Consider the following 24,069-nt stretch of genomic DNA (forward strand, 5'->3'; position numbering starts at 1 on the left):
GGAGATTCCACCACCTCCCATGGACCCCCTTCCAGTGCTTCCCCACCCTCCTTTCCCAGCTCAGACGTGCCAGCGGCGTGGACTGTTCTACCAGCAACTCCTGGCTTTGGGGTTAGGGCTGCAGTCCCATAACAGGCCCTGATTCAAGGGGCTTTTGCCCCCCCCTGGCAGCCAGAACCCACCAAGCCACCTTCAGCGACCAGGGCAGGTGCCTCTACGTGCCAAATCCCAACCCAGCACTTGAGGCCGCCGCTGGCCAGTGACACAACCCCTAGGTGCCCCATGCCGGGGACTTGGTCAGGAGAGCTCGCCCAGCAGAGAGGCGGGGAAGGAGCCAGTAAATCACCCAGCGCCTCCGCCGGCTCAGCTGGCCTGAACAGAGTGTCCACAGCCTCCCACCTGGGGCAAAGCCTGGAGGTTTTCCTGAGGAGCGGAGGAAAAATAATAAATAGCAGCCAGGGCAGGGCTGGGGATTGTTCTTTCTCAGGATGATAAATCAATGCCGGTGGCTCTGAGACTTTTCCACGTCGGCTCAGCTCTTAATCCACTGGAAAAACAGCTCAGGCAGGCTACGGCCTGCACTCTGCACCTGGGGGGAGCGTTAAGCAGATCCCCCCCCAGGCCAAGGTTCAGTCCAGGTGGAGGAGCAGCAGCCTCGGGCTGTTTTGCCCAGATGTCACCAGCTCGAGTCCTGCATGGCCCAGCAGTGAGCAGAAGTTGTACTCACTTGTGAAACAAGTTGGCTGGATCTCAGCTGGCTTCCCTGGGGGGCAGGTGGCCAGGAACTGCTCCTGCAGGCGGTTCCCCCTTGCTGGCTGAGAGCGCAGGCTTCCTTCAGAAGCTGGGCACACCGGCAGCTGGACTGCGGGTTTCAGAAATACGGCTGCCTCTGGGGTGGGACTCAGCCCCGCAGGTCAAGGATTAGGGTCAGCCAGGACATCAGCACTGGCCGAGGATGCCCCCCAGCAGAGCCGGCCCATGGGGGATGCATGCACAGGGCCTGGCCCTCCATGGCGAGGGCTCAGCCCAGGGTGGATGAAGTCACCCCGGGCCTGGATTCCACGCTCGGCTTCACCATAAAAGGTGGCGGTGCTGGGCCAGGCCGGTGCCCACGCGTCCCCCCAGCCGGGGGACGGCGAGCCGCTGGAATGCTCGCCCGAACCGCACACCGTGGCTGGGGAATTAATCCCGGCATCTCAGGCATCCCTCAGAGCAGCCACTTCCGGGGGCAGCGGGGGAGACGGGGACAGGGCTGGCTGAGCAGCAGAGGCCCTGCCCCTGGCCGGACTCCAAGCGCTAGGGAATCACCCCCGCCGTGGGGCAGGCAGTGAGCAGAAGCCCCTCTCAGAGCAGGACCCCACCCCACGCAGCGTGTGCCCTCGGCGAGCAATAAGCCATCCCTGACGCAGGTCAGAACCACGAAGAGCCACCCGTTTATTGTAACAAGAGGGCAGGACAGCCGCTGGTCCCACCTTGGGAGAGACAGAAACAACCCTCTTGAGGGCACCGCGCAGGCTCCCTGGGGGGCAGGGCTCAGGGAGCACCCGAGGGAGATGGGCCCCAGGGACTGCCCCGAGCGAGATCTCTCGGGGGGTAACAGGGACATACCCCGAAGCAGCCACAGCTGGGCTGCGGAGGGAGATGGGTTGAGGTCCCTTGGGGAGCAGGACCCCGGCTCCCCACAGCTGACATGGGGGCCCAGGAAGGAGGATGACCTTTGCCCTTTGGGCTCGAGTGGGGGAGGGGATGGGGGCGTGGCCTACCCAGGCCCCGCCTCTCACTCCTTCAGGAAGAAGTGCATCTTGTCGTTGATCATCTTGCGCTCGGGGTTGAGGCGCTTGAGGATCTGGGCCAGCACGTTCACCGTCTGCTCGCTGCTCAGCCCCGTCTTCTTGGTCTGGAACTTCTTCAGCAGGTCCTTGGTGGTCATGGGCTTGCGGGTCAGGTAGCGGCGCACGGCCTCTTCCGTCAGCTGCACGTCACTGCGGGGGCAGAACGGGGCCTGAGCAGTGGGCGCCGAGCCCGGGAGGCTCTGGGCTCACGGGTGCCGAAGGGGGCACCACCCAGCGGGGCAGGGGCAGGGGCCGGCTCTGTCCCCAAACGAGCCAGTCAGAGGCCATGCGCTGGCTCCCCTCCAGCCCCAAAGGCTCTTCCATCCGCCACTCCTGCCCCTGGGACCAGCCAACCCCAGCACTCGGCAGCAGCCCCACCCACCCCCAAGGGATTGGCCTCATTCCGCAGGCGGAGAAGCCCCGCCCACCCCATGGGATTGGCCAATGGGCCTTGATCCCGCAGGCTGAGAAGCCCCGCCCACCCCAAGGGATTGGCCAATAGGCCTTGATCCCGCAGGCTGAAAAGCCCCATCCACCCCGAAGGGATTGGCCAATGGGCCCCGATCCCACAGGCTGAGAACCCCCACCCACCCCCAAGGGACTGGCCAATGGGCCCCGATCCCACAGGCTGAGAACCCCCACCCACCCCCAAGGGACTGGCCAATGGGCCCCAACCCCACAGGCTGAGAACCCCCACCCACGCCCAAGGGACTAGCCAATGGGCCCCAATCCCACAGGCTGAGAAGCCCCGGCCACTCACCCGCTGCTGGGGGTGGACTTGCCCGACTGCGGCTGGGGAGTGGACTTGCCCGAGGTCGTCTGAGGTCCCGAGTCCAGTTTCAGCCTCTTGGCCGCAGGGAGGTCACCGGATCCCGACTGCCGCTTCCCTGCGCCGAGACGGAGCAGCTCAGTGCCCTGGCCAGACCCCGCCCCCGGTTCTCACCGACAGGCGCCCTTGCTCCTCCTGCTGGCGAGGTCGGGAACCAGGCCGCACGGGGGTCTCCCCAGACCCCTCCTTCAACAGCTGGACCCCTGGGCAGCTGGTGTAAGGGCTGGGTGAGCTGCAGGGGACGCTGCCCCCTGCTGGCGTTTGTGACTGTTCCAACATCTGGCCTGGAAGCCCCAGCCCAGAGGCCGATGCCCTAGCAGTGCCCCATGCTGCCAGCCCCCCCCAGCCCTTACCTTGCTCCAGCTTGCTGGCTGCAGCTCGCAGCGTGGAGGACGTGCTGCCTGCGTCCACGGTGGGCGTCCCTGGGCGGCTGTTCCCCCGGGAGCTGCTGGCCGACCCCTTCCGCTCCTTCTTGGGTGGAGTTTTCCTCTTCTAGGTGTCGGGTGAGAAGAGGAGCCGGCATTGGGCATCGTCCTGAGATGCACCCTAGTGCACTCCACACTGAGCCAAGCCAGGGCATGGGGGGCTGTGCAGAGGAACCCCCCCCGCCACATCCTCCACACTTGAGGTGTCATCTCCGTGACGGCACAGAGGCAAGGGGAGATGACCCCCGGCTCCGGGTGAAAACCGAGGGGAGGGCTAGGGAGTCACAGTGGCCAGGGCAGCAGGGTCACTGCCCCCTTATCCCGGAAAGGGCCGGGATCAAGGCCGCAGTGGTGGGTCTTAGCCAAAAGGCAGCCTGTCCAGCAGTGCTGGAGGGGACAGTGCGCCACTCCGCATCCTGGGAAGGGATCCCCCCTCCAGATACCCAGTCTGGGAGCTAACCCCAGTCCGTCAAGCACGGGACCCCTCTGGGGCGAGAGGGGAATTGGGGCCTTGGGCTCTCTGCTGAGGCCTCCAGCTGGGGAGTGGTCAGCAAGATGGGGGAGCCCCATCCCCCCAGGAGCTGGGCTGAGAACACCCCCAGCTCGGCGCACACAGGCCAGGAGGGAAGTTAGCTCTCGGCCGGCCGCCTGGGGAGAAAAGGTTACTCACCCTGTGCAGTAACCGGGGTTCTCCGAGATGCAGGTCCCTACGGGTGCCGCCTCCCTGCGCCTAGGATCAGAGATTTTCCATAGCAGCGCCCGTTCGGGCCACACACGCGCTCCCCCGTCTCAACCACCCTCGGTTCCTTCTCTACCGCAGAGCCCATGGCCGAACTCCGAAGCAGAGGGAAGAGGGCGAGCAGTGGAGCACCCCCAGGGACACCCGTCTCAAAGAACCTCAGCTACCACACAGGGCGAGTCGTGTCCCTGGGGGTGCTCCACTTTAGGTGACAGGAGAACGCTGGAGGGCTAAGGCTTCGGGGTTGGATTTGTTAGCGACGATCACACGGGCAGTCCTAGCGAGCACCTGCTGTCGTGACTCGCACTATGGCGTCATGCTCTGGGAACGTGCGTGCCGACGCCCAGGTCACTGCTTTACCAACGTCTGATTGGTGCATGGGTCGGGAAAGCTAGAGACGTGGAAATCGATCGTGTGGCGTGCCTTCGGCGGCAAACCGCATTGACGACAGCAAAGGCGAATGCAGTCGGAAACCTGTTTTGAAAGTCTGTTTGGATACAGCTGAGCTCTGATCTTTCTGCAACAGAAAGGAGTAATGGTGGTGACTTTCTGAAAGGGTTAGTCCTTTGGAGGTCAGAGGCAAGCGCCCTTCTAGCGTGTGGAACGTTTAGTTCTACGTGGTTCAGGAACAACAATGGCTGGCGAACAGGCCAATTCAGGGGCAGTGAGGAAGGTATTTTAGGAAGTAACTTTGGATGAGGTCTCAACAAAACTATCTTTGAAGAAGATTATATTGAGAGGGGGTAACGAGAAACATCTGTCAGTGAAGACAGCCAATGAACAAGCAAGTAGGTCATCATGGGCTCCAAGGAGTGTCCAGTCAGGCATCGCATGACTAGGTTACGGACCCAAGGTGCAGTGGGATCTCATACTTCAAGGTAGAGATTTCAAATTCCTCTGAGAAACCGTCTTGTTCCAGGGTGGGTGAACACCGAATGACCAGCGACCTTGCGGTGGAAGGCCGGGATGGCTGCAAGATGCATTCGGATTGAACTTGGACAGCCCTGGCCCTATTCGTTCCCAGATGCAGTCCAGTACCAGTGACAAGGGAGAGGTTCTAGGTGAAACGCACTTTTTGTCGCACCAGGTCTGGAATCTTGTCCATTCACACGGATAAGATTGGCTTGGGGAGAGATTTGTTTAAGTTGTGTCTGTGCGGGACGTATTCTGTCCGGAGCCACACCTGTGCGGCCTGGCATGTTTTACAACACAGATGGGCACTGCCATATGCCCTGGTAGTCGTCTACATGTTCTGGCTGATACCTGCGGACTGGCTTGGTACCGTGGAGATCATATTGGCTAGGGTGGCAAGTCTGTGCGTTGGTCAGAAGACTCTGGCCTCCACTGCGGCAGGGTAGGGCCCAATGAACTCTGGATGCAGTACAGGCGTCAATGTTGACTTCCGAGTGTTGATTTGAAGGCCTAGTTGTGAGAAAAGGTCCCTAGTTCTCTGTGTAGCCAGGACTGCGATGTCTCAAGAGGGGGCTTTGAGAAGGCAGCTGGACACGTATGGGAATATCACAACTGCCTGTTGGCAGAGGTGCACCACACTGCAAGAAGCCTGGAGAACACCCCGGGTGCCAGAGGCCCAAGGTAAGCACTTTGTCCTGGCCAGGATCCAAGCCCAGAACAAATCTGAGGAATCTCTAGGAGACGGTGTATGGGAACGTGGAAACACACGTCTCGGAGGTCGAGGGCCGAGATCAATCCCCCGGGTCCAGTGTTGCGATTATTGTTGCTAACGTGACCATCCTGAATCGTCGTTGTTGAATGTTCTGAAGTCTAGACTGGGTCTCCACCCACTGCTCTTTTGTGGGATGAGGGAATAGTTGGAATAAAAGCCTCACCTGGGGTGTTGGAGCAGAGCTGGTTCTACAGCCCCCGAGTGGATTAATTTTTCCTGCAGAAGGTGTCGGGGGGTGGGGGGCATGGGTGGGTTGGAGGAGAGAAATGGCATTGAGTATCCGTTGTTGACCATTTCTAACACCCACTTGTCCAAGGTGACACTGGGTAGAACGGGGTCAGGCGGTCGCCAAAGGGATGGACGTTTTCTGGTGGTCACAGCACATGGATCCGGGGGAGGCATCTCGGAGCCTCAACCCAGTTTTCTGTTGTGAGGTGGGTTGGTGAGATGCACGTGACTATGTCGGGGGCAGTTACATTTGGGAGGTCTCGGTCATTTCCGGGTCGTAGTGTCGTTGAGGTGGGGGAAATGCAGAGGTTCGAGATCTCGAGGTAGCGTGGTATCTATTCTGCCGTCTCCTTGGCACTGGTGTGGAGACACGTAATGCTCTCAGCAGCTCTCTTCCATCCCGGATGGAGCGGAAATAGTCATCGGTCTTGTCGGCAAATAAGTTGGAGCCTTCAAAGGGAAAATCCTCCACTGTAGTTTGTATGTACTTCGGGAGTCCCGAAAGACGTAGCCATGATACTCGCCTCATGACCGCTGCTGTTGCTATGGAGCGGGCCGCCGTGTCTGCTGCATCGAGGGACGCTTGCAATGCCGTCCTTGCCAGCAGCTGGCCCTCCGTCACGACCGCCTGGAATTGTTTTCTTTTGTCCTCTGGGATATATTGAATAAATTCGTTCAGTTTTGAATAGTTTTTGTGGTTATAACTTGACATGAACGCCTCGTAATTGGCAATTCGGAATTGGAGAGCTGCTGAGGAGTGCGCTTTACGGCCCAGCAAATCTAGTTTCTTCCAATCTTTGTCATACGGGCTGTTCAGACGTAGACTCTCCCTTTCGTTCACCGCCAAGGCCACCATTGAATTCGGTGTGGGCAGCGAAGATAAGAACTCCATGTCCTTTGAGGGGACAAAATACTTCTTCTCAGCCCTCTTACAGGTGGGAGGGATCGTGGCTGGAGTTTGCCAGACTGTTTTAGCTGAGTTTAAGATGGTCTTAACTATAGGCAGCCCGATCTTGGTTGATGTGGGCAGTATATCCACAATCATGCACCGCGACTCTCTTGGTTCCTCTAATAGGATGTGGAAAGAATCCGCTATCCGTCTGAACAGCTCCTGACGCTGTCGGAAATCATCATCAGCCGACAACGGCGGGGGAGGCACGACTGCTTTGGCCGCTGAGGACGACGGTATATTGGGTGCAGGCGTAGGTTCCTGCTTGGGCCTTTCCTCCTGCTCGGGCCTTTCCTCCTGCTCCTTGACAGATTCTCCTTCAGGCTCAGGAGGTCTGGACACTGAAGACGACGGGGAGTGCCTCGGTTTCTCCCTCTGGATAGTGGGTGGCCTGGAAAACTGTTGCCCGTAAGCAGCCCATGGATCCCAGCAAGGCCACTGTGGGGGCATCGGCATGAAGGGGGGCATCCATGGGTGTCCATACCAGAGCACTGGGTCACCTCTGGGCTCCTGGTACCTATGGCGGGCAGAAGAGTCAGGTTGTGCCGCACCCCGACGCGAAGAGCAGCTGCGTGAAGGCACAGAATAAGCATCATTTTCCTCCTCGTCTCCACTGGAGAAGGGGGGAGCAGCCCTGGACGGCGACGGTGAGGGGGTGGGTCTGGTGTGTACCGCAGCCGTCGCGCTACGGAGCGGTGGAGACTCTGGCGTCTCAGAGACAAATCCGTCTTTTGGGACTCTAAACTCCTGTGGTGTCTTCGGTACCGTGGGAGGCAGTTGTGTCGGCGCCGGTGCCGACTGTCTTGTCAGCGCCAGGGTTGCTCTGCGTTCCGCTGAATGCCCAGCAGGCGGCGCCGCCAAAGTGCCCGGTGCCGTGTGGCTGGTCGGTTCCGTCTTTGAGGCTTTGGGCTTTTCCTTGCCTCGGTCATCAGACGGTGCAGTCTTGTCCCGTCTTGCCCTCTTGGGGTCCTTGGACTTACCGGCGTCGACGATACCGGAGGTCCCAGGGGCGTCATAGGTGCTCAGTATTACACCGGTCGGTGCCAAAGCTACCGATCTCGCTGGGGACCTCGTTCTTTTCCTCGGCTCCTGGGTGGGCGAACATGGGGCTCGTTTTTTAGCGTCTTTTCGTGAGGAATTGGTTGATTTCCTCTTCGTAGCCCGCAGGGAGCATGGAGCAGCTGGTGCTGATGGTGACTGTTGTCCAGGGCGGGTCCCAGGCCCAGGGTCTGAGGCTGGCTGCAGCAGGCTCTCCTTCATTTGGGGTTTTAGCTTCAGGTCACAGGCTTTCCGACTGCGCGCCTTAAGGTTAAGGCAGTGCTCGCACTTTTGGGGCAAGTGTGCCTCTCCCAAGCATGGGAGGCAACGGGGGTGCCCGTCGCTGACGGGGATGGCCTCCTGGCAGGAGAGGCACCGTTTGAATCCGGGGGATCCGGGCATAACCCCCTGATTGGAATCAACCTACGGGGGGTAATGACAAGGAAAGGGGAAAAAATGGGTGGTTTTGTTAGAAGGAAGGAAGGAAGAAGGAAAGGAAGATGGTAACCAACGCTACGAAACGAGAACCAGGGCACTTGAAAACTCGCTAGGAGGCTCAGGCCAAGGGCGGTTGGGCCGCACAGCGCTACGCAGCTGCCACACAGGGCGCAAGACGGGAGCACAGGTGTGGCCCAAACGGGCGCTGCTACCAAAACCCTGCGATCCTAGGCACAGGGACGCAAACACCTAACGCAGAGCACCCACGGGACGCTGCTCAAAGACGAGCTAAAGGTTTGGGAACTGGCCAAGGCCCCGAGCATCCAGAGCCCCCAAGCAGGCAACCCAGCCAGCCCCCCGCCCTCCCAAAGGACGCGCGTCGGGGTTACCGCCATGAAGAGTGCCGAGGACGCTTCGCTGTCGATGTCGCTCTCCTCCGAGGTCTCCGACTCATCACTGCTGTCTGCAACACATGGTGTGGGCGGGGTCAGAGCAAGTCCCTCCCCTCTGAATCACCTGTCAATCTCCAGCCCCATGGGGTGCTCGGGGTCAGAGCTCTCTCTCTCTCTCTCTGCCCTCCCATGGCCCCTGGCTCCAGCCACCCTGGGGCTCTTCGCTCAGTCCAGCCAGAGACCTGAACCAGAAGCCTTGGGCTGTGAGGTGGGGGAGGAGTTCCAGCCACAGCACCACCCCAGTGAGGGGAACTCCCCGCACTCGGGCCAGCTGGCACAGCATCAGCTGAGGGCGGGATGTGGGGCAGCACAGGGAGGAGTCCTGTCCCCTCTGCAGCTCCCTTTGGAGGAGGCCGCTTGCTAGATACCGGCACTCTAAGGGTTAACGAGGAGGGATTCTCAAAGTGATTTCATAGCTCCTTCCCCAGACCCCCCCCATGGGGGCTCAGCCCCAGCCCTGCCTGGGGGGGGGACCAAGGGGCTTGAGTGACTGAGTGGCAGTTAGGGGAAGAACCCAGGAGTCCTAGTCCCACCCCGCAGCTCTATCCCCTAGATCTCACTCCCCCCAAGACCCTGCGTAGCTTAGTGCCAATCTGATGGCCCAGCAGCAGAGACCACCACCCCTGGCCCCCCTTGGTACAGCCCCCTCCCTCCCCAAAACACTCACCCTTTTTCTTCTTCTTCTCCTGAGGGGTGGGGGCCTTCTTCTCCTCTTCCTCCTCCTCCTTCTCCTCGGCAGGCTTCTCCTCCTCGCTCTCCTCACTGCTCTCGCTCGCCTCGTCGATCCCTGGGCAGCCAACCGACAGCGGGCTCAGGAAGGAGCCGTTCTGCAGCCCGGATTCGATGCCCGCAGAGCAGCGAGCTCCCCCGCCGCCAGGCCGACCGAGCGATCGTACTGGGCGTTCCCAACCCAGGGCCCCGCGGCCCCGTTCCTACCCTGCAGCCCCTCCCGCAGGGGCACAAGCGCTGAACAGCCAACACCCCCCCCCCCCCAAGCCAGTTCAGGACCAAGGTGCTGCCGAGGTTAGGGGGTGGGAAGTGGGGGCCGGAATCCCCGTGTCCCACGAGGCACTGGGGCAGCACAACCCAAGCCAGCTATTTCACCTGCCAGTTTTCTATTTAAGCAACCGGGTTTCTGCACGGAGAACGGACGCTTTTTGCAGAACACGGTCGAACACCCGATTCTCCACCGGAAAGCAGCCTCGACGGAGAATTTCCAACCAGTCGCGACGGCACCAAGGGCCCCGCTGAGCTCTGACGGGTGCCGCTGCTGCCACCAGGTCTCAGCGGTGCCAACCGGGGCCCCGCATCTGCCACGTACCTTTGGGACCATCCTCTTCCTTTGTCACCTTGGGCTTCCCCACTGCTGCCTCCTCCTGCGAACTGCTGCAAGACACGAGAGGGAGCTGATGGGGGACAGCCTGGCACAAAGGGGGTGGGGGAGGGAACGTGCCTCTGCCAAGACTACTGTGCAGGGTACAGCTGAGATCTACGTTCCCAGGGCAGGTGGGGAACAGAACATGCTGCTTAATGGGCACAGGCAGCACCAGGTGACGAGCTGAGCGGGGCTGAGCCAGGCACCCTGTCCCGGCGGGGAGGGGCGGAGCAGGCCTCGCCCCTAAGGCCCATCCTTACCTGGACCCGTCCGACATGTAATCCACTTCCTGCCCCTCGAAGTCTCCGTCGTCGCTGTCCTCGAAGGCCTCGTCGTCCGAGCCCTTCTTCTTCTTCTTCTTCCTGGTCAGCGGGGTTTTCTTCTGGGGCTTGGCCACCTTCTCCCCTGCAGCATTATGGGAAACAGGGCTCAGTGGCAGGACCTGGGGGGGAGGTGACAGCCACAGGCCCAGCAAGAGGGGCTGTGGGGTTAGAGGGAGGGGCCCAGAACCAGGACACCAGGGTTCTGCATGGGGACTCGTGACAGGCTGCGGGCTCTCAGAGGGGTAGCGCCACGCTTCCAAGGCACAGGGGTCAGATGCTGGCAGGGCTCAGGACACAGGCCTAGGCAGTAGCCAGGTCACCCGTTAGCTGGGACGCAGGGCTCCTCTCCCAGGCCAGGAGTGAGAAAGGAGTCGCTGTTCTACGCCCATGTCATAAATAGTTAGTTAAGGGTTAAGTTTCCACCTGTAAAGGGTTAACACATAGTACCCGGTGAACACCTGACCTGAGGACCAATCAGGGAAGAGAATTTAAAATTCCTAGGAGGGAACTTTTTCCCTCTCTTCTGGTGTGTGCTGTTCTTAGCCCTTTGGAGTTACAAGGGTCCAGATGTTTTAATCACGTCTTCTACAAGTTTCCATCTTTCTGAACTAATTTCTTCTAGTCAAGATAGTGAGTATTAGAAAGGTACTTTGTGTCCTCATCTGATAATCCTATGTTTGCAATTCTGTGGGTTTGTTATTGATTATTTTTAATTCTGCCTGTATTGTTTGTACTGAGGAGGAGAGAGGATTTCCGGACCCAGAGAGAGAGGCACGGCTTTTCTACCAAAGGCACTCTGAGGCAGTTTCAGGGTTAGAAGGATTTTCAGTTTCTTGCAGGGCTTTCTGTTACAAAGCTCTCCTGCTGAGGAGCTTTCATCCATTGTGAGACGAGATACCAGTCAGGATTCCCGAGGTGGGGGGGAAGTGCTGTGCTCGTCAGAGCTGATTTCCGTCCAGCGGGAAAAACAGGTTTTGGGGGGGGCGGGGGGAGGAAACCTCAAGCCAGATTTTTTTTTTTTCCTGGGTCTTCTGAAATGCTCAGGAGGCAGGAGAACACAGATCCGTGAGGGAAATAGACCAGACTTTTCTCGCAGGTATTGTTAGCAACAGCTCAGAGAGAGAGGGGGACAGAGAATTTTTTTTTGGCTCCTCTTTCTCAGTACAAAGCAGTACATTCACAAAACACAATTTGCAAAACAAAAGATTTGATTTCTCTTTGTTTAGTCAGTGATAGGCAGGGTTAGAAACTGTAACCCAAGCAATTGAAGCAAGCAACACAGAAGTACACTGACTGCAGAGGGGTGTGGCCAGCACCAGGACACAGACACAATGAGTGCCAAGGCCGCGTCTAAACTGGAAACAAGACAAAAAGAACTGCAATTACAAGAACAGGAATTACAATTAAAACTCAAGGAGATGGAAATGAAAGAAAAAGCCAAGGAGGCTGAGCACATGAGACAAATGCAGTTAAAAGACAGAGAAATAGAGAAACTACGAGCCGAAGAAGCTAACCACAAGAGGGAGCTGGAGAGACAAGCAGCTGACCACAGAGCCAAAGAGGCTGAGCACAGAAGACAAATGGAGTTAAAGGACAAAGAGCTGGAATTAGCAAAGGCTAAGCAGAATGATCCAACCAATCCAACCCCTCTTCCAACTACTGATCAACCTTCTCGGAGAAAATTTCCCGCCTACAGGACAGGTGATGACGTTGAGGCCTTCTTAGAAAACTTTGAAAGGGTCTGCATTGGGTACAAGATCCCTGAAGACCAATACATGGTAGAGCTGAGGTCACAGCTCTGCGGAGAATTATTACTGGTGGCAACTGAAATGCCTAGGGACAAAATGAACGACTATAAACTGTTTCTAACCAAGGCCAGATACAGAATGGGCATAACCCCTGATCACGCCCGTCAGTGTTTCAGAGCCCAGAAATGGAAACCAGAGGTGTCATTTCCAAAACACGCCTCCTACCTTGAAAAGCATTATTCTTCCTGGTTATCAGGAGCCAATGTTACATCCATAGAGGACCTACAGCTCCTGATAATGATGGAGCAGTTCTTGGATGGTGTTCCTGAGAACATTAGACGCTACATACAAGATGGTAAACCAAAAACTCTCACTGAGGCAGGGGAGATTGGAGCCAGATGGATGGCATCGGTAGACAACACGAAAGCTACTGCCAAGGGGAGCGAATCCCACAAGGTACCCACCGAGACTAAACCCTACCATCGAGGGCCAATCAAGCCCACACCTATACCCCAAGGACAGTCACACCCTACCTCTTCTTCTACCTCACCAGTCTCCAGTAGACCAACACAACCCGGTGACCCATCAAGTGGGCGATGTTTTACATGCAATGAACTGGGGCATATCAGAGCCAAATGCCCAAAGAACCTAAACCGAGTGCAACTCCTTGCACCTTCACACCAAGGAAATCCGGACCTAGATGTCTCTCAAATACCCTTAGAATATAGGGAAACTTTGAGAGTGGACGGAAAGGAGGTTATCGCCTGGAGACACACTACAGCACATGTGTCAGCTATCCACCGAACCTTCGTGGACCCCAAATTCATCAACCAGGAAACCAAAGTGACAATTCGCCCCTTCATGTCAAAACCTGTAACATTACCTACAGTGCATTTACCTGTCCAGTACAAGGGCTGGTCAGGGAAGTGGACTTTTGCTGTCTATGACAACCATTCGATTCCCATGGTACTGGGGAATGACTTGGCCCGACACGTTGAACAGCCAAAAACAGAGGGAGTGGTTACACGCAGCCAAGCCAGACGAGCTGCCGGACCCATCCCTGTTCCTGAGCCATCCACCGAGACCCTGTCTGTGTTACCAGAGAGGGTGGAACCGGCTCCCATACTAACAACTACAGCAGCCATAATACATCCAGTCCCAGGACCGGAATTGGAAGAGCAGCCAGCGCTTACAACTCCACCGCCAGAGGGCGACAACGGGCCTGAACTGGAAAAGCCAGCAGACAACCCTACCCTAGAGGCTCAGCCAGAGCCTGAAATAACACCTCGTGCACCAGCAGAGAGCGGTTCACAGTCAACGGAAACAACCTCATCACCTACATCGCTTCCAGAGGAACTGGTGTCTCCCGCCTCAAGGGAACAGTTCCAGACTGAGCAGGAAGCCGATGACAGCCTCAAGGAAGCATGGGCGGCGGCACGCAGCAACCCACCACCTCTCAGCTCTACTAACCGATCCCGGTTCGTTGTGGAGCAAGGACTGTTATACAAGGAATTTCTTTCTGGTGGACACCAGGAGGGCTGGCATCCTCAAAAACGGTTGCTAGTTCCGACCAAGTACCAGGAAAAGCTCTTAAGCTTAGCCCATGAGCATCCTAGTGGCCATTCTGGGGTGAAGCGAAGCAAAGACAGGTTGGGAAGGTCCTTTGACTGGGAGGGGATGGGCAAGGCGGTAGCCACTTACGTCCGGTCTTGTAAGGTATGCCAAACGGTAGGAAAACCCCAAGACCAGGTCAAGGCCCCTCTCCAACCACTTCCCATAATTGAGGTCCCATTTCAGCGAGTAGCTGTGGATATTATGGGTCCTTTCCCAAAGAAGACCTCCAGAGGAAAGCAGTACATACTGACTTTCATGGACTTTGCGACCAGATGGCCGGAAGCAGTAGCTCTAGGCGACACCAGGGCTAAAACTGTGTGCCAGGCCTTAACTGACATTTTTACCAGGGTGGGTTGGCCCTCTGACATTCTTACAGATTCGGGAACAAATTTCCTATCAGGGACCATGAAAGACCTGTGGGAAACTCAAGGGGTGCATCACTTGGTGGCCACCCCGTACCACCACCAAACTAATGGTCTAGTGGAAAGGTTTAATGGAACTTTGGGGGCCATGATCCGTAAATTCGTAAATGAACATTCCAATAACTGGGATCTAGTGTTACAGCAGTTGCTGTTTGCCTACAGGGCTGTTCCACATCCCAGTTTAGGATTCTCACCATTCGAGCTGGTGTATGGCCATGAGGTTAAGGGGCCATTACAGCTGGTGAAGCAGCAATGGGAGGGGTTTACACCTCCTCCAGGAAATAACATTCTGGACTTTGTAAGCAACCTTCAAAACACCCTCCGAGACTCTTGGTTCCTTGCTCGACAGAACTTAAAGGATGCCCAAGCAGAGCAAAAGGTCTGGTATGATAGACACACCAGAGAGCGTTCCTTCAAGGTAGGAGACCAGGTCATGGTCCTGAAGGCGCAACAGGCCCATAAGATGGAAGCGTCCTGGGAAGGACCATACATGGTCCAGGAGCGCCTGGGAGCTGTTAACTACCTCATAGCATTCCCTGATTCCTCTTTAAAGCCTAAAGTGTTTCATGTTAACTCTCTAAAGCCCTTTTATCCCAGAGAATTACAGGTCTGTCAGTTTACAGTCCAGGAAGGAGATGACACCGAGTGGCCTGAAGGTGTCTACTACGAAGGTAAAAGAAATGGTGGTGTGGAAGAGGTGACCCTCTCCACAACCCTGCAATGTCTACAGCGGCAACAGATCAAGGAGCTGTGCACTCACTTCGACACCTTGTTCTCAGCCAACCCAGGACGGACTGAGCAAACCTGCCACTCCATTGACACAGGTAATGCTCACCCGATTAGAACACCACCCTACCGGGTGTCACCTCATGCCAAAGTTGCTATTAAACAGGAGATTGACAACATGTTGGAGATGGGTATCATCCGCCCTTCTACCAGTGCATGGGCATCTCCAGTGGTTCTGGTTCCCAAACCAGATGGGGAAATACGCTTTTGCGTGGACTACCATAAGCTAAATGCTGTAACTCGTCCAGACAACTATCCAATGCCACGCACTGATGAGCTATTGGAAAAGTTGGGACGTGCCCAGTTCATTTCTACCATTAACTTAACCAAGGGGTACTGGCAAGTACCACTAGATGAACCCGCCAAGGAAAAATCTGCCTTCATCACCCATGCAGGGGTGTATGAATTTAATGTGCTTCCCTTCGGACTGCGGAATGCACCTGCCACCTTCCAAAGGCTGGTGGATGGTCTACTAGCGGGATTGGGAGACTGTGCAGTTGCATACCTCGATGATGTGGCCATTTTTTCTGATTCATGGCCTGAACACCTAGAACATTTGAAAATGGTTTTTGAGCGCATCAGGCAGGCAGGACTAACTGTTAAGGCCAAAAAGTGTCAAATAGGCCAAAACAGAGTGACTTACCTAGGTCACCAAGTGGGTCAAGGAACCATCAACCCCCTACAGGCCAAGGTGGCGGCTATCCAACAGTGGCCTGTCCCAAGGTCAAAGAAACAGGTCCAATCCTTCTTAGGTTTGGCCGGCTATTACAGGCGATTTGTACCACACTACAGCCAAATCGCTGCCCCACTAACTGATCTGACCAGGAAAACCCAGCCAAATGCAGTTAAGTGGACTGATGAGTGTCAGGAAGCCTTTACCCAGCTTAAGGCGATGCTCATGTCTGACCCAGTATTAAGGGCCCCGGACTTTGACAAACCCTTCCTAGTTACCACCGATGCATCTGAACGCGGGGTAGGAGCGGTTCTAATGCAGGAAGGACCGGATCACAACTTCCATCCTGTCGTGTTTCTCAGCAAGAAACTGTCTGAGAGGGAAAGCCACTGGTCCATCAGTGAAAAAGAATGTTACGCCATTGTGTATGCCCTGGAAAAGCTACGCCCATACGTTTGGGGCCGGCAGTTCCAGCTACAAACTAACCATGCTGCGCTAAAGTGGCTTCACACTAACAAGGGAAACAACAAGAAACTTCTTCGCTGGAGCTTAGCTCTCCAAAACTTTGACTTTGACATTCAACACATTTCAGGAGCTTCCAACAAAGTTGCTGATGCACTCTCTCGGGAAAGTTTCCCAGAATCAAGTGGTTAAAAAGTGTTCTTCACATGTTTTCATGCTTACTAGTCTATGTAATAGTGCATGTCTAGGAAATCAAATCCAGTGAATCCCAATCCCACTTTTTGGGGGGCGTGTCATAAATAGTTTAGTTAAAGTTTTTCACCTGTAAGTAAAGGGTTAACACAGTACCTGTACCCCTACACCTGACCTGACTGACAATCGGGGGAGAGAAAATAAAAAATTCTAGGGGGACTTTTTCTCTCTCTTCTGGTGTGTGCTGTTCTTAGCCCTTTGGAGTTACAAGGATCCAGATGTTTTAATCAAGTCTTCTACAAGTTTCCATCTTTCTGAACTACTTTCTTCTAGTCAAGATAGTGAGTATTAGAAAGGTACTTTGTGTCCTCATCTGATAATCCTATGTTTGCAATTCTGTGTGTTTGTTATTGATTATTTTTAATTCTGCCTGTATTGTTTGTACTGAGAAGGAGAGAGGATTCTCTCCAGAAATTAGTAAGGTTATACCCTGTGAAAGTCCAGCTTGGACTCAGAGATTGTGTATTTTCTTGTTTTTCTTTTAATAAATTCTTTCTATAAAGATTTGATTAAATCCCTTCTACTGTGGATACAGGGGGAGGGGGCTAAGAAACTTTCTCTCGGTGGTGAGACAAGCGCATCTCTGGGCAGAGAGGGGAGGGAGGAGACGGGGAGGTTTCTCCCTCTGTGAGTTGATCTGTGTTTCCCCCAGGGAACGTCTTTGGAAAGAGGAGGGGGAAAACAGGGGTGTCCCGGCCCACGTAAATTGACCTGGTGGTGGCAACAAAAAGGAGACCTATCCTAGGATTTTAGGGTGGGGGGATACATGCTGGTCCTCAACTTGAAACCCCCCAGTTTCAAGTGAGGGTGAGACCATGGCCAGGAGTGAGAAAGGAGTCGCTGTTCTACGCCCGTGACCCCCAGCAGGGGGCAGCACCAGGCTGAAGGCCCAGGCTAGGGCTGGCTCAGTGACCTCAGAAAGAAGGGGGGCTGGGGGTCCCAAGGCTGGCTCAGTCCCCAGGGCCCCTCACCATCGGCATCACTCAGCTCGCTCTCATCTGAGCTCATCTCCAGGTCGTCCTCCAGGTCGTGGATCTTCAGCTCGCTGCTCCTCTTCTTCGTCTTCTCCTTCTCCTCCTCCTCGTCGTCCTGGTCCTTCCGCCGCCGCTGCTGCATGATGGTGAAGTGGTTCAGCACCTTGTTCCGCCTGGGAGGGAGAGGGCAGGGGGTGAGACCCCCTCCACAGCCTGACCCCGCCGTAGGGGAGAGGGGCTCTGCCGGGACAGGGTGAAACCCAGTCCTATGGGGCTGCTGTTGGGATTGCAAGGGGGTGGGGAGAAGGGACCCCCCCCAAACCCGTATGATCCACAGGGAAAGGAGCAGGGCTCCCTGGTACCAGGCTGGAAGGAGGGTGCCGGACCCAGAGAGGCCAGTGCTGAGCTCCACGCCTGCCCTGCTGGAAGCGGCAGGGAGAGGGCCAGAGGCAGCCTCTAGCAGCAGCTGGGCCTGTGCCAGTCGGTTGGCTGGTGACACAGAGGGGAGTCCTTACCCTGTGATGCCGTGCAGGCCGCAAGGAGCCCCGGCTGCAGCACGCGTCATACCCAGACACTGCACCCCCAGCCCATCCTCCAGCTCCGAGCTGCCAGGAACACAGACCTTCCTGTGTCAGCCAATCCCAGAGACAATCCCCGTTTGGGTCTAGTGGGTAGAGCAGGGGGCCTGGCAGCCAGGGTTCTAGTCCCCCTGTAGGGAGGGGCGTGGGGTCTCACGGGTTAGAGCGCCGAGTGCCAGGACTCCTGGGTTCTAGTCCCCCTGTAGGGAGGGGCGTGGGGTCTCGCGGGTTAGAGCGCTGAGCGCCAGGACTCCTGGGTTCTAGTCCCCCTGTAGGGAGGGGCGTGGGGTCTCGTGGGTTAGAGCGCTGAGCGCCAGGACTCCTGGGTTCTAGTCCCCCTGTAGGGAGGAGCGTGGGGTCTCACGAGTTACAGCACCGAGCGCCAGGACTCCTGGGTTCTAGTCCCCCTGTAGGGAGGGGCGTGGGGTCTCGTGGGTCAGAGTACCGAGTGCCAGGACTCCTGGTGACAGCAGGGCAGGGGGCAGCCCGTGCCCCTCACTCACCGCTCCCACTCCTCCTCCGCCTCCTCGGCCGTCAGGGTGCGGTGCTTGGCCACGGGGGTGAAGTTGTACCAGTTGCTGACCGGGAAGGCCTCGAAGGCGCCGTCAGGGCACTGCGTGAAGATGTAGTAGGAGGCATTCTCGGTCACGCCGCCCTTCTTCACCCCTTTGAACCTGGGCACGAGGGAAAGGGAGAGCTGGATTCAGGTCCAATGGCCCAGCAGTTGGGGCTGGAAGCCAGGACCCTGGGTAGGGAGCGGAACCCAGTGGTTAAAGCAAGGGGGCTGGGGAGGCAGGACTCCCAGGCTCCACTCCTGGCTCGGAGGGAGTGATGTCTAGTGGTCAGAGCAGGGACACAGCGACCTAGGATTCCTGGGTTCCTCCTCTGCCCCGTGGCATGGGGTTAGGGCCACATTCTAACCGCCCCCAAAGCAGGCTGCTGGCCAGCACAGCTGGGGCTTGGAGCGCAGGCTGGAGGGGCTCCTGTGTTTGGACCCAGCGCTCACGGTTCAGCCCCCGGGACCCGCACTCACTTGCGCCCAGCTTTGCCGTTGACCTTGAGGATCCAGGGCTGGTCCTCGGGCTTGAACTCCCGCAGGACGATGCCGTACTTCTTGCGGCGTGCCTCCTCCCGCAGCTTGCGGTTGAACTCGCTGCCGGCCCCCGACTCCGGCATCTCCTCTTCCTGGTAGATCTTCTTGTTGCTGAGATCTCGCTCCATTTTCGCCTGCGGGAGGCAGCAAAGGAGAACGTCACCTCCCCGGCCCCGGGGAAAGAAAAGCCCCCCAGCTCGGTCGCCTCGCTGCGTCCGGTCCTTCAGCGCTGCACGGCAGTGTCCGCTCAGCTCCCTGCGGCACTGAGCTAGCGATGGCCATGCCATGACTCAGCCCAGGCTGCCCACAGCTCTGCGCACTAAGAGCCAGAGCGAACGCTCTGGTTCAGGGCTGAAACAGAACCACCTCCTGGGACCCCTCGCCAGGCCCAGAGAACAGCCCTGCACCCGGGGCACTGAGAGGACTCTGCAGTATCAGGGATCGATCAGTGCAAGGGGGGGGCCCAGATGGACCCTGACGTGTTCCCCAGCATGGCAGGGAAGCCAGAGGCTGCCCTGTGGCCCACTGCATTATGGGGGACACCGTGCCCAGGATTTCTAGCCTTGCTGGCAGGCCCGGCCCCAGATGCAGTCACAACTATCGATCCCTCCGGAGTCCGGCACCTGGCTCGAGTGGCCAGGCCGTCAGCGCAGAGGGAGCTCCGGCACCTGGCAGTGCCTCCAAGCAGCGGGCAGGCTGCCCTTGCCGTGTGGGGCTGGGGGCATCTACCTGGTGCCAGGTGGTGAAGTTGACTTTGTCGGCGGCGTTGAAGGCCATGATGTTGTACTTCTTGGGTGTGTTTCTGCAGCAAGAGGAGGGCAGACACCTGAGCGGCCAGCAGCTCCAGCTCGAGGAGCTAGTGACATCCCCACGCCCCCCGCTGCAAGCCTGGCACTATGCTGAGTGCACCCGGGCTACTGCTGCCAGCGTGCCTCAGCCCTGCCCCCCTCCCTGGGGCATTTGGCCCCCAGGTCCCATTCAGGCCCCCGTCTCTGTACTGAACTCACCACAGGGTCCAGTAGGAGCCAGCAGTTTATATGATACAACAGGTGGCGTGGCTCAATTCCCTGCCCCGCGCTACTGGGGGATCTTGGGCAAACCCCAGTCCCGCTCCGTGCCTCAGTTTCCCTTCCCACCCTTTGTCTATTTAAACTGCAAGCTCTTCAGGGCAGATGCCATGAAGGTCTGGGACAAAGGGCCCTGATCTCAATTGGGGAGTTACCATAATACGCCAAATATACGTGGCCTCGGGCTCGGCAGGAAGCATGGTGCTTAGATCACTCAAAACAGAGGCTGGACAGCCAGGGAGACGGGCTGAGACCTACAACTCGGTTCAGCCGTTGTCAGAGCATAGTGACCTAAGCTTGATCTGACCAAGCAATGCAAGGGACACTCCCCCACCTCCGCTCTCAACTCTGGCATCTTAAACTGTGGCTTTCTGTTTTCCCCAGGGAGCTAAGCTTTCAGCAAGGTGCCGCGTAAGCTGAGAGGGCTGGGAAATCTGAGAGAACGGACTCACTTGGGTACTCGCACCACATACTCTGTAACCGACTGGCTACTCGTGCCCTGGGGAGAGAACAAAGATTGAGGTTTCATTTCAGGGGGGGGTGTTACCCAAGGACTAGTCAGGGAGCCCCCCCTCCCTGATCACAGCCGGGGACACAGGAGATGCTTGAGGCTAGCTGGGGAGAAATTAACAAGGGCTCTCTGTCCTCGTGCTTCAGGGCATTAGCTGGGCTCAGGAAGGGATTTTCACATAAGAAGAGTTGGCAGGCGATGAGGGGTTAGCAGCTTCCTCTGGGGCACTCAGGACACGTCACTCAGAGACTGGATCCCCAACGAGATGGGCCTATCAGTCTAGGCCAAGGAGACAGGGCACATTTCCCAAACCTACGACGACTCCAGGTTTGGGAAACAGAGGAAACTGACAACTTACCAGGGAGGTCATTTTGGCAGTGATGGCGCTGCGCGAGTCCACCTGGGCTTCCAGGAAAGGCTCTAAGAGAGAAACAACAAGTCAGTGCTTCCAGCATGTCAGCAGAGCAAGCACTGGCAGGAACCCGCGTGAGGTTGGGAGAGGGAGCCAGGAGAATCAAAAATCCTCAAAGGGGCAGAGGCAAGGAGACGCCGACACAAGCAGGGAACTTTGGGGATAAGAACAGACGGCCAGAAACTCCGCTGGAGAAGCCATGCTAGAGCAGGGGGTTGGGAGCCAGGACTCCTGGGTTCTGTTCCCAGCGCTGGGAGTGGAGTGGGGTCTGCTGGTTGGTGCTGGGAATGATATTGGACAAAGGTATAAAGCCAAGACACAACACGGAACCAGTGTCTCATGTGCCCAGTTCTACGGCCCCCTCCCACGGGCGAGTTGGCCTGGCCCTCCCCTAGGGTGCTTCCTTCCAGGCCCTAGGAGGGTTAAACTGCAAGCAGAGGCCTTGAATGACTTCCAGCATTTTAAAGAAGCCCCCTAACAATCACCACATACGGTAACTCCTCACTTAACATTGTAGTTAGGTTCCTGAAAAATGCAACTTTAAGCGAAACGATGTTAAGCGAATCCAATTTCCCCATGAGAATTAATGTTAATGGCGGGGGGTTAGGTTCCAGGGAAATTTTTTTCACCAGACAAAAAACTACATATTTTTATATTTATATATACACACACACACACAAGCAGAGTATATGTTTTAAACAAACAATTTAATACTGTTCTCAGCTATGATGATTGTGAAGCTTGGTTGAGGTGGTGGAGTCAGAGGGTGGGATATTTCCCAGGGAATGCCTTGCTGCTAAATGAGGAACTAGCACTCAGCTGAGCCCTCAAGGGTTAACCCATTGTTGTTAATGTAGCCTCTCACTCTACACAGCAGCAGGAATGGAGGGGAGGGGAGCCAGCATAGCAGACACACACCTTGTGTGTGGGAGAGAGATGCACTCAGCCCCTTTAAGGAAGCTGACCCACTCTTAACTGCATTGTCTTTTTAAGCAGATCAGGAAGTTGAGAGAGCAGTTGCTGCCCAGGCTGTCTCTGTCTCTCTCCCTCCTGTCCCCACCCTGCTCTATATGGAGAAGAAGGAGTAAGTGGGGTGTAGGAGCAGGGGGGGAGGGGGACACCCTGACAGCCCCCCACCTGTCCCTCCCCCCTGCACAGCAAGCAGGAGGCTGGGGAGCAGCTCCAAGGCAGAGGGCAGGAGCAGCACATGGCAGTGGGGGGAGGGGTAGCTGCAATCGCTAGCCTGCTGGCAGCTGTTGCACAGGGAACTTGGGGGAGCTGATGGGGGGGCTGCCAGTCCACCCTGGTTCCAAGCCCCCAGCAGCGAGCTGCAACAGGCTGCTCTTCCTGCAAGCAGTGGACAAAGCAGGCAGCTGCCAAAGACATGATCAGCAACCTAACCAGAGTGACTTGAAGTGAGGAGTTATTGTACCTCTGATGCTCCCCCCCACAGCCCCCTCCTTGCCCAGCCCCCCCCCACAGCACCCCATGGCTCAGCCTCTCCCCCTCGCTCTGCCCCACCACGCACCCGGCTCTCCACTCCATAGCCTGGCAACCAGCAGGCACCCCCAGCCACAGCCCCCACCCCCATCATCCCAAGCCCCAGACCTCATGCTCCACTCAGCGCCCTTCCCAGTGCCAACCTTCCTCACCAACCCCTATCCTCAGTGACCCTTACCCCTGCCCCAGTGACCCCCACCCAGTGACCCTTACCCCAGCCCCCTCCCCAGTGACCCCACTCCCCAGCCCCCTCCCCACCAGCCCCTACTCCCAGCCTCCCAGTGACCCTTACCCCAGCCCCCTCCACCAGCCCCAGTGACCCTTACCCCAGCCCCCTCCCAGTGACCCCACTACCCCAGCCCCCCCCACTGACCCCCAGTGACCCTTAACCCAGCCCTACTGACCCTCCCCCTCAGCGACCCCTGCCCCCGTGACCTTTACCCCACCTGCCACGCACGGGCCGCGGCCACCGCCGGCCTCGCTGGACGCTGCCCCGCGCCAAGCGCCCCGTCCAGGCCAATTACGGAGCGGCTCCTGCGCGTGCGCCGCTCACCGCGCATAACCGGAAGCCGGCGCTTCCTCGCACCGGAAGTAGGCCTCCCTTGTTGGTTGCCATGGGAACCTGCACGGACGTGCCCCGCCCCCCCGGGAAAAGGGGCGGAGTTACCCCCACGACGGCCTCGGGGGCGGGGGCAGCTATCACGGCCGGGGGGTTGTAGATGGGGGAAAACGGGGCCTGTCCCCCCCGGGGTGGGGGATGGGGGGACACAGGGCCTGTGGACCCAGGGGTGGGGCCTGTGGACCCAGGGACCCAGGGGTGGGGAGGGGACACGGGCTCTGTCACCCCAGGGGTGGGGATGGGGGACATGGGGCCTGTGGACCCAGGGGTGGGGAGGGGGACATGGGCTCTGTCACCCCAGGGGTGGGGATGGGGGACATGGGGCCTGTGGACCCAGGGGTGGGGAGGGGACACGGGCTCTGTCACCCCAGGGGTGGGGATGGGGACACAGGGCCTGTGGACCCAGGGGTGGGGAGGGGACATGGGCTCTGTCACCCCAGGGGTGGGGGATGGGGGGACATGGGGCCTGTGGACCCAGAGGTGGGAGGGGACACGGGCTCTGTCACCCCGGGGTGGGGATGGGGGGACACAGGGCCTGTGGACCCAGGGGTGGGGAGGGGACACGGGCTCTGTCACCCCAGGGGTGGGGGATGGGGGGACACGGGGCCTGTGGACCCAGGGGTGGGGGCGGGGGACACGGGCTCGGTGACCCCAGGGGTGGCGGATGGGGACATGGGGCCTGTGGACCCAGGGGTGGGGGAGGGGGACATGGGCTCTGTCACCCCAGGGGTGGGGGATGGGGGGACATGGGGCCTGTCGCCCCCAGAGGGGAGGGGGGGACACTGGGCTTGTCCCCTCCACGGGGGTGGGGTGGGGGAGACACGGGGCCTGTCCCCCCCAGGGGTGGGGGATGGGGGGGACACGGGGCCTGTCGCCCCAGGGGGGGGACACAGGGCCTGTCCCCCTCCAGGGGTGGGGGAGGGGGGATATGGGGCCTGTCGCCCCCAGTGGTGGGGGATGGGGGGGACACAGGGCCTGTCACCCCCAGCGGGGAGGGGGGAATGCAGCTGTTCTTACGTTGGATCCTGGCCAGGCTGCGCCTGCCC

At 58.0% G+C, this 24,069-nt stretch overlaps 1 protein-coding gene across 6 annotated transcripts; it reads right to left on the reverse strand.

Moving 5' to 3' along the window:
• Positions 1 to 1,410: 1,410 nt before the first annotated feature.
• On the reverse strand, positions 1,411 to 23,017 carry GTF2F1 (general transcription factor IIF subunit 1). 6 transcript variants are annotated; one of them, XM_039514340.1, is made up of 15 exons: positions 22,862 to 23,012; positions 20,851 to 20,912; positions 20,434 to 20,480; positions 19,644 to 19,716; positions 18,855 to 19,048; positions 18,325 to 18,495; positions 17,241 to 17,416; positions 10,250 to 10,394; positions 9,936 to 10,000; positions 9,282 to 9,401; positions 8,552 to 8,625; positions 3,757 to 3,816; positions 3,015 to 3,153; positions 2,593 to 2,719; positions 1,411 to 1,982 (listed from the first exon to the last, which is right to left on the reverse strand). In XM_039514340.1, the coding sequence occupies exons 1-15, from the start codon at positions 22,962 to 22,964 to the stop codon at positions 1,778 to 1,780; spliced, it is 1,761 nt and encodes a 586-aa protein (XP_039370274.1). In that variant the 5' UTR covers positions 22,965 to 23,012; the 3' UTR covers positions 1,411 to 1,777. The 6 variants fall into 6 exon arrangements, with proteins under 6 accessions (XP_039370274.1, XP_039370275.1, XP_039370270.1 ...); XM_039514341.1 differs by lacking the exon at positions 3,757 to 3,816; XM_039514336.1 differs by lacking the exons at positions 1,411 to 1,982; positions 2,593 to 2,719; positions 3,015 to 3,153; positions 3,757 to 3,816 and adding an exon at positions 4,208 to 8,147 and having other exon boundaries at positions 9,936 to 9,997; positions 22,862 to 23,017.
• Between the last annotated feature and the right edge of the window lie 1,052 nt (positions 23,018 to 24,069).

Source organism: Mauremys reevesii, linkage group 25 (assembly GCF_016161935.1).
Source record: "Mauremys reevesii isolate NIE-2019 linkage group 25, ASM1616193v1, whole genome shotgun sequence".
Classification (NCBI taxonomy): Eukaryota; Metazoa; Chordata; order Testudines; family Geoemydidae; genus Mauremys; species Mauremys reevesii.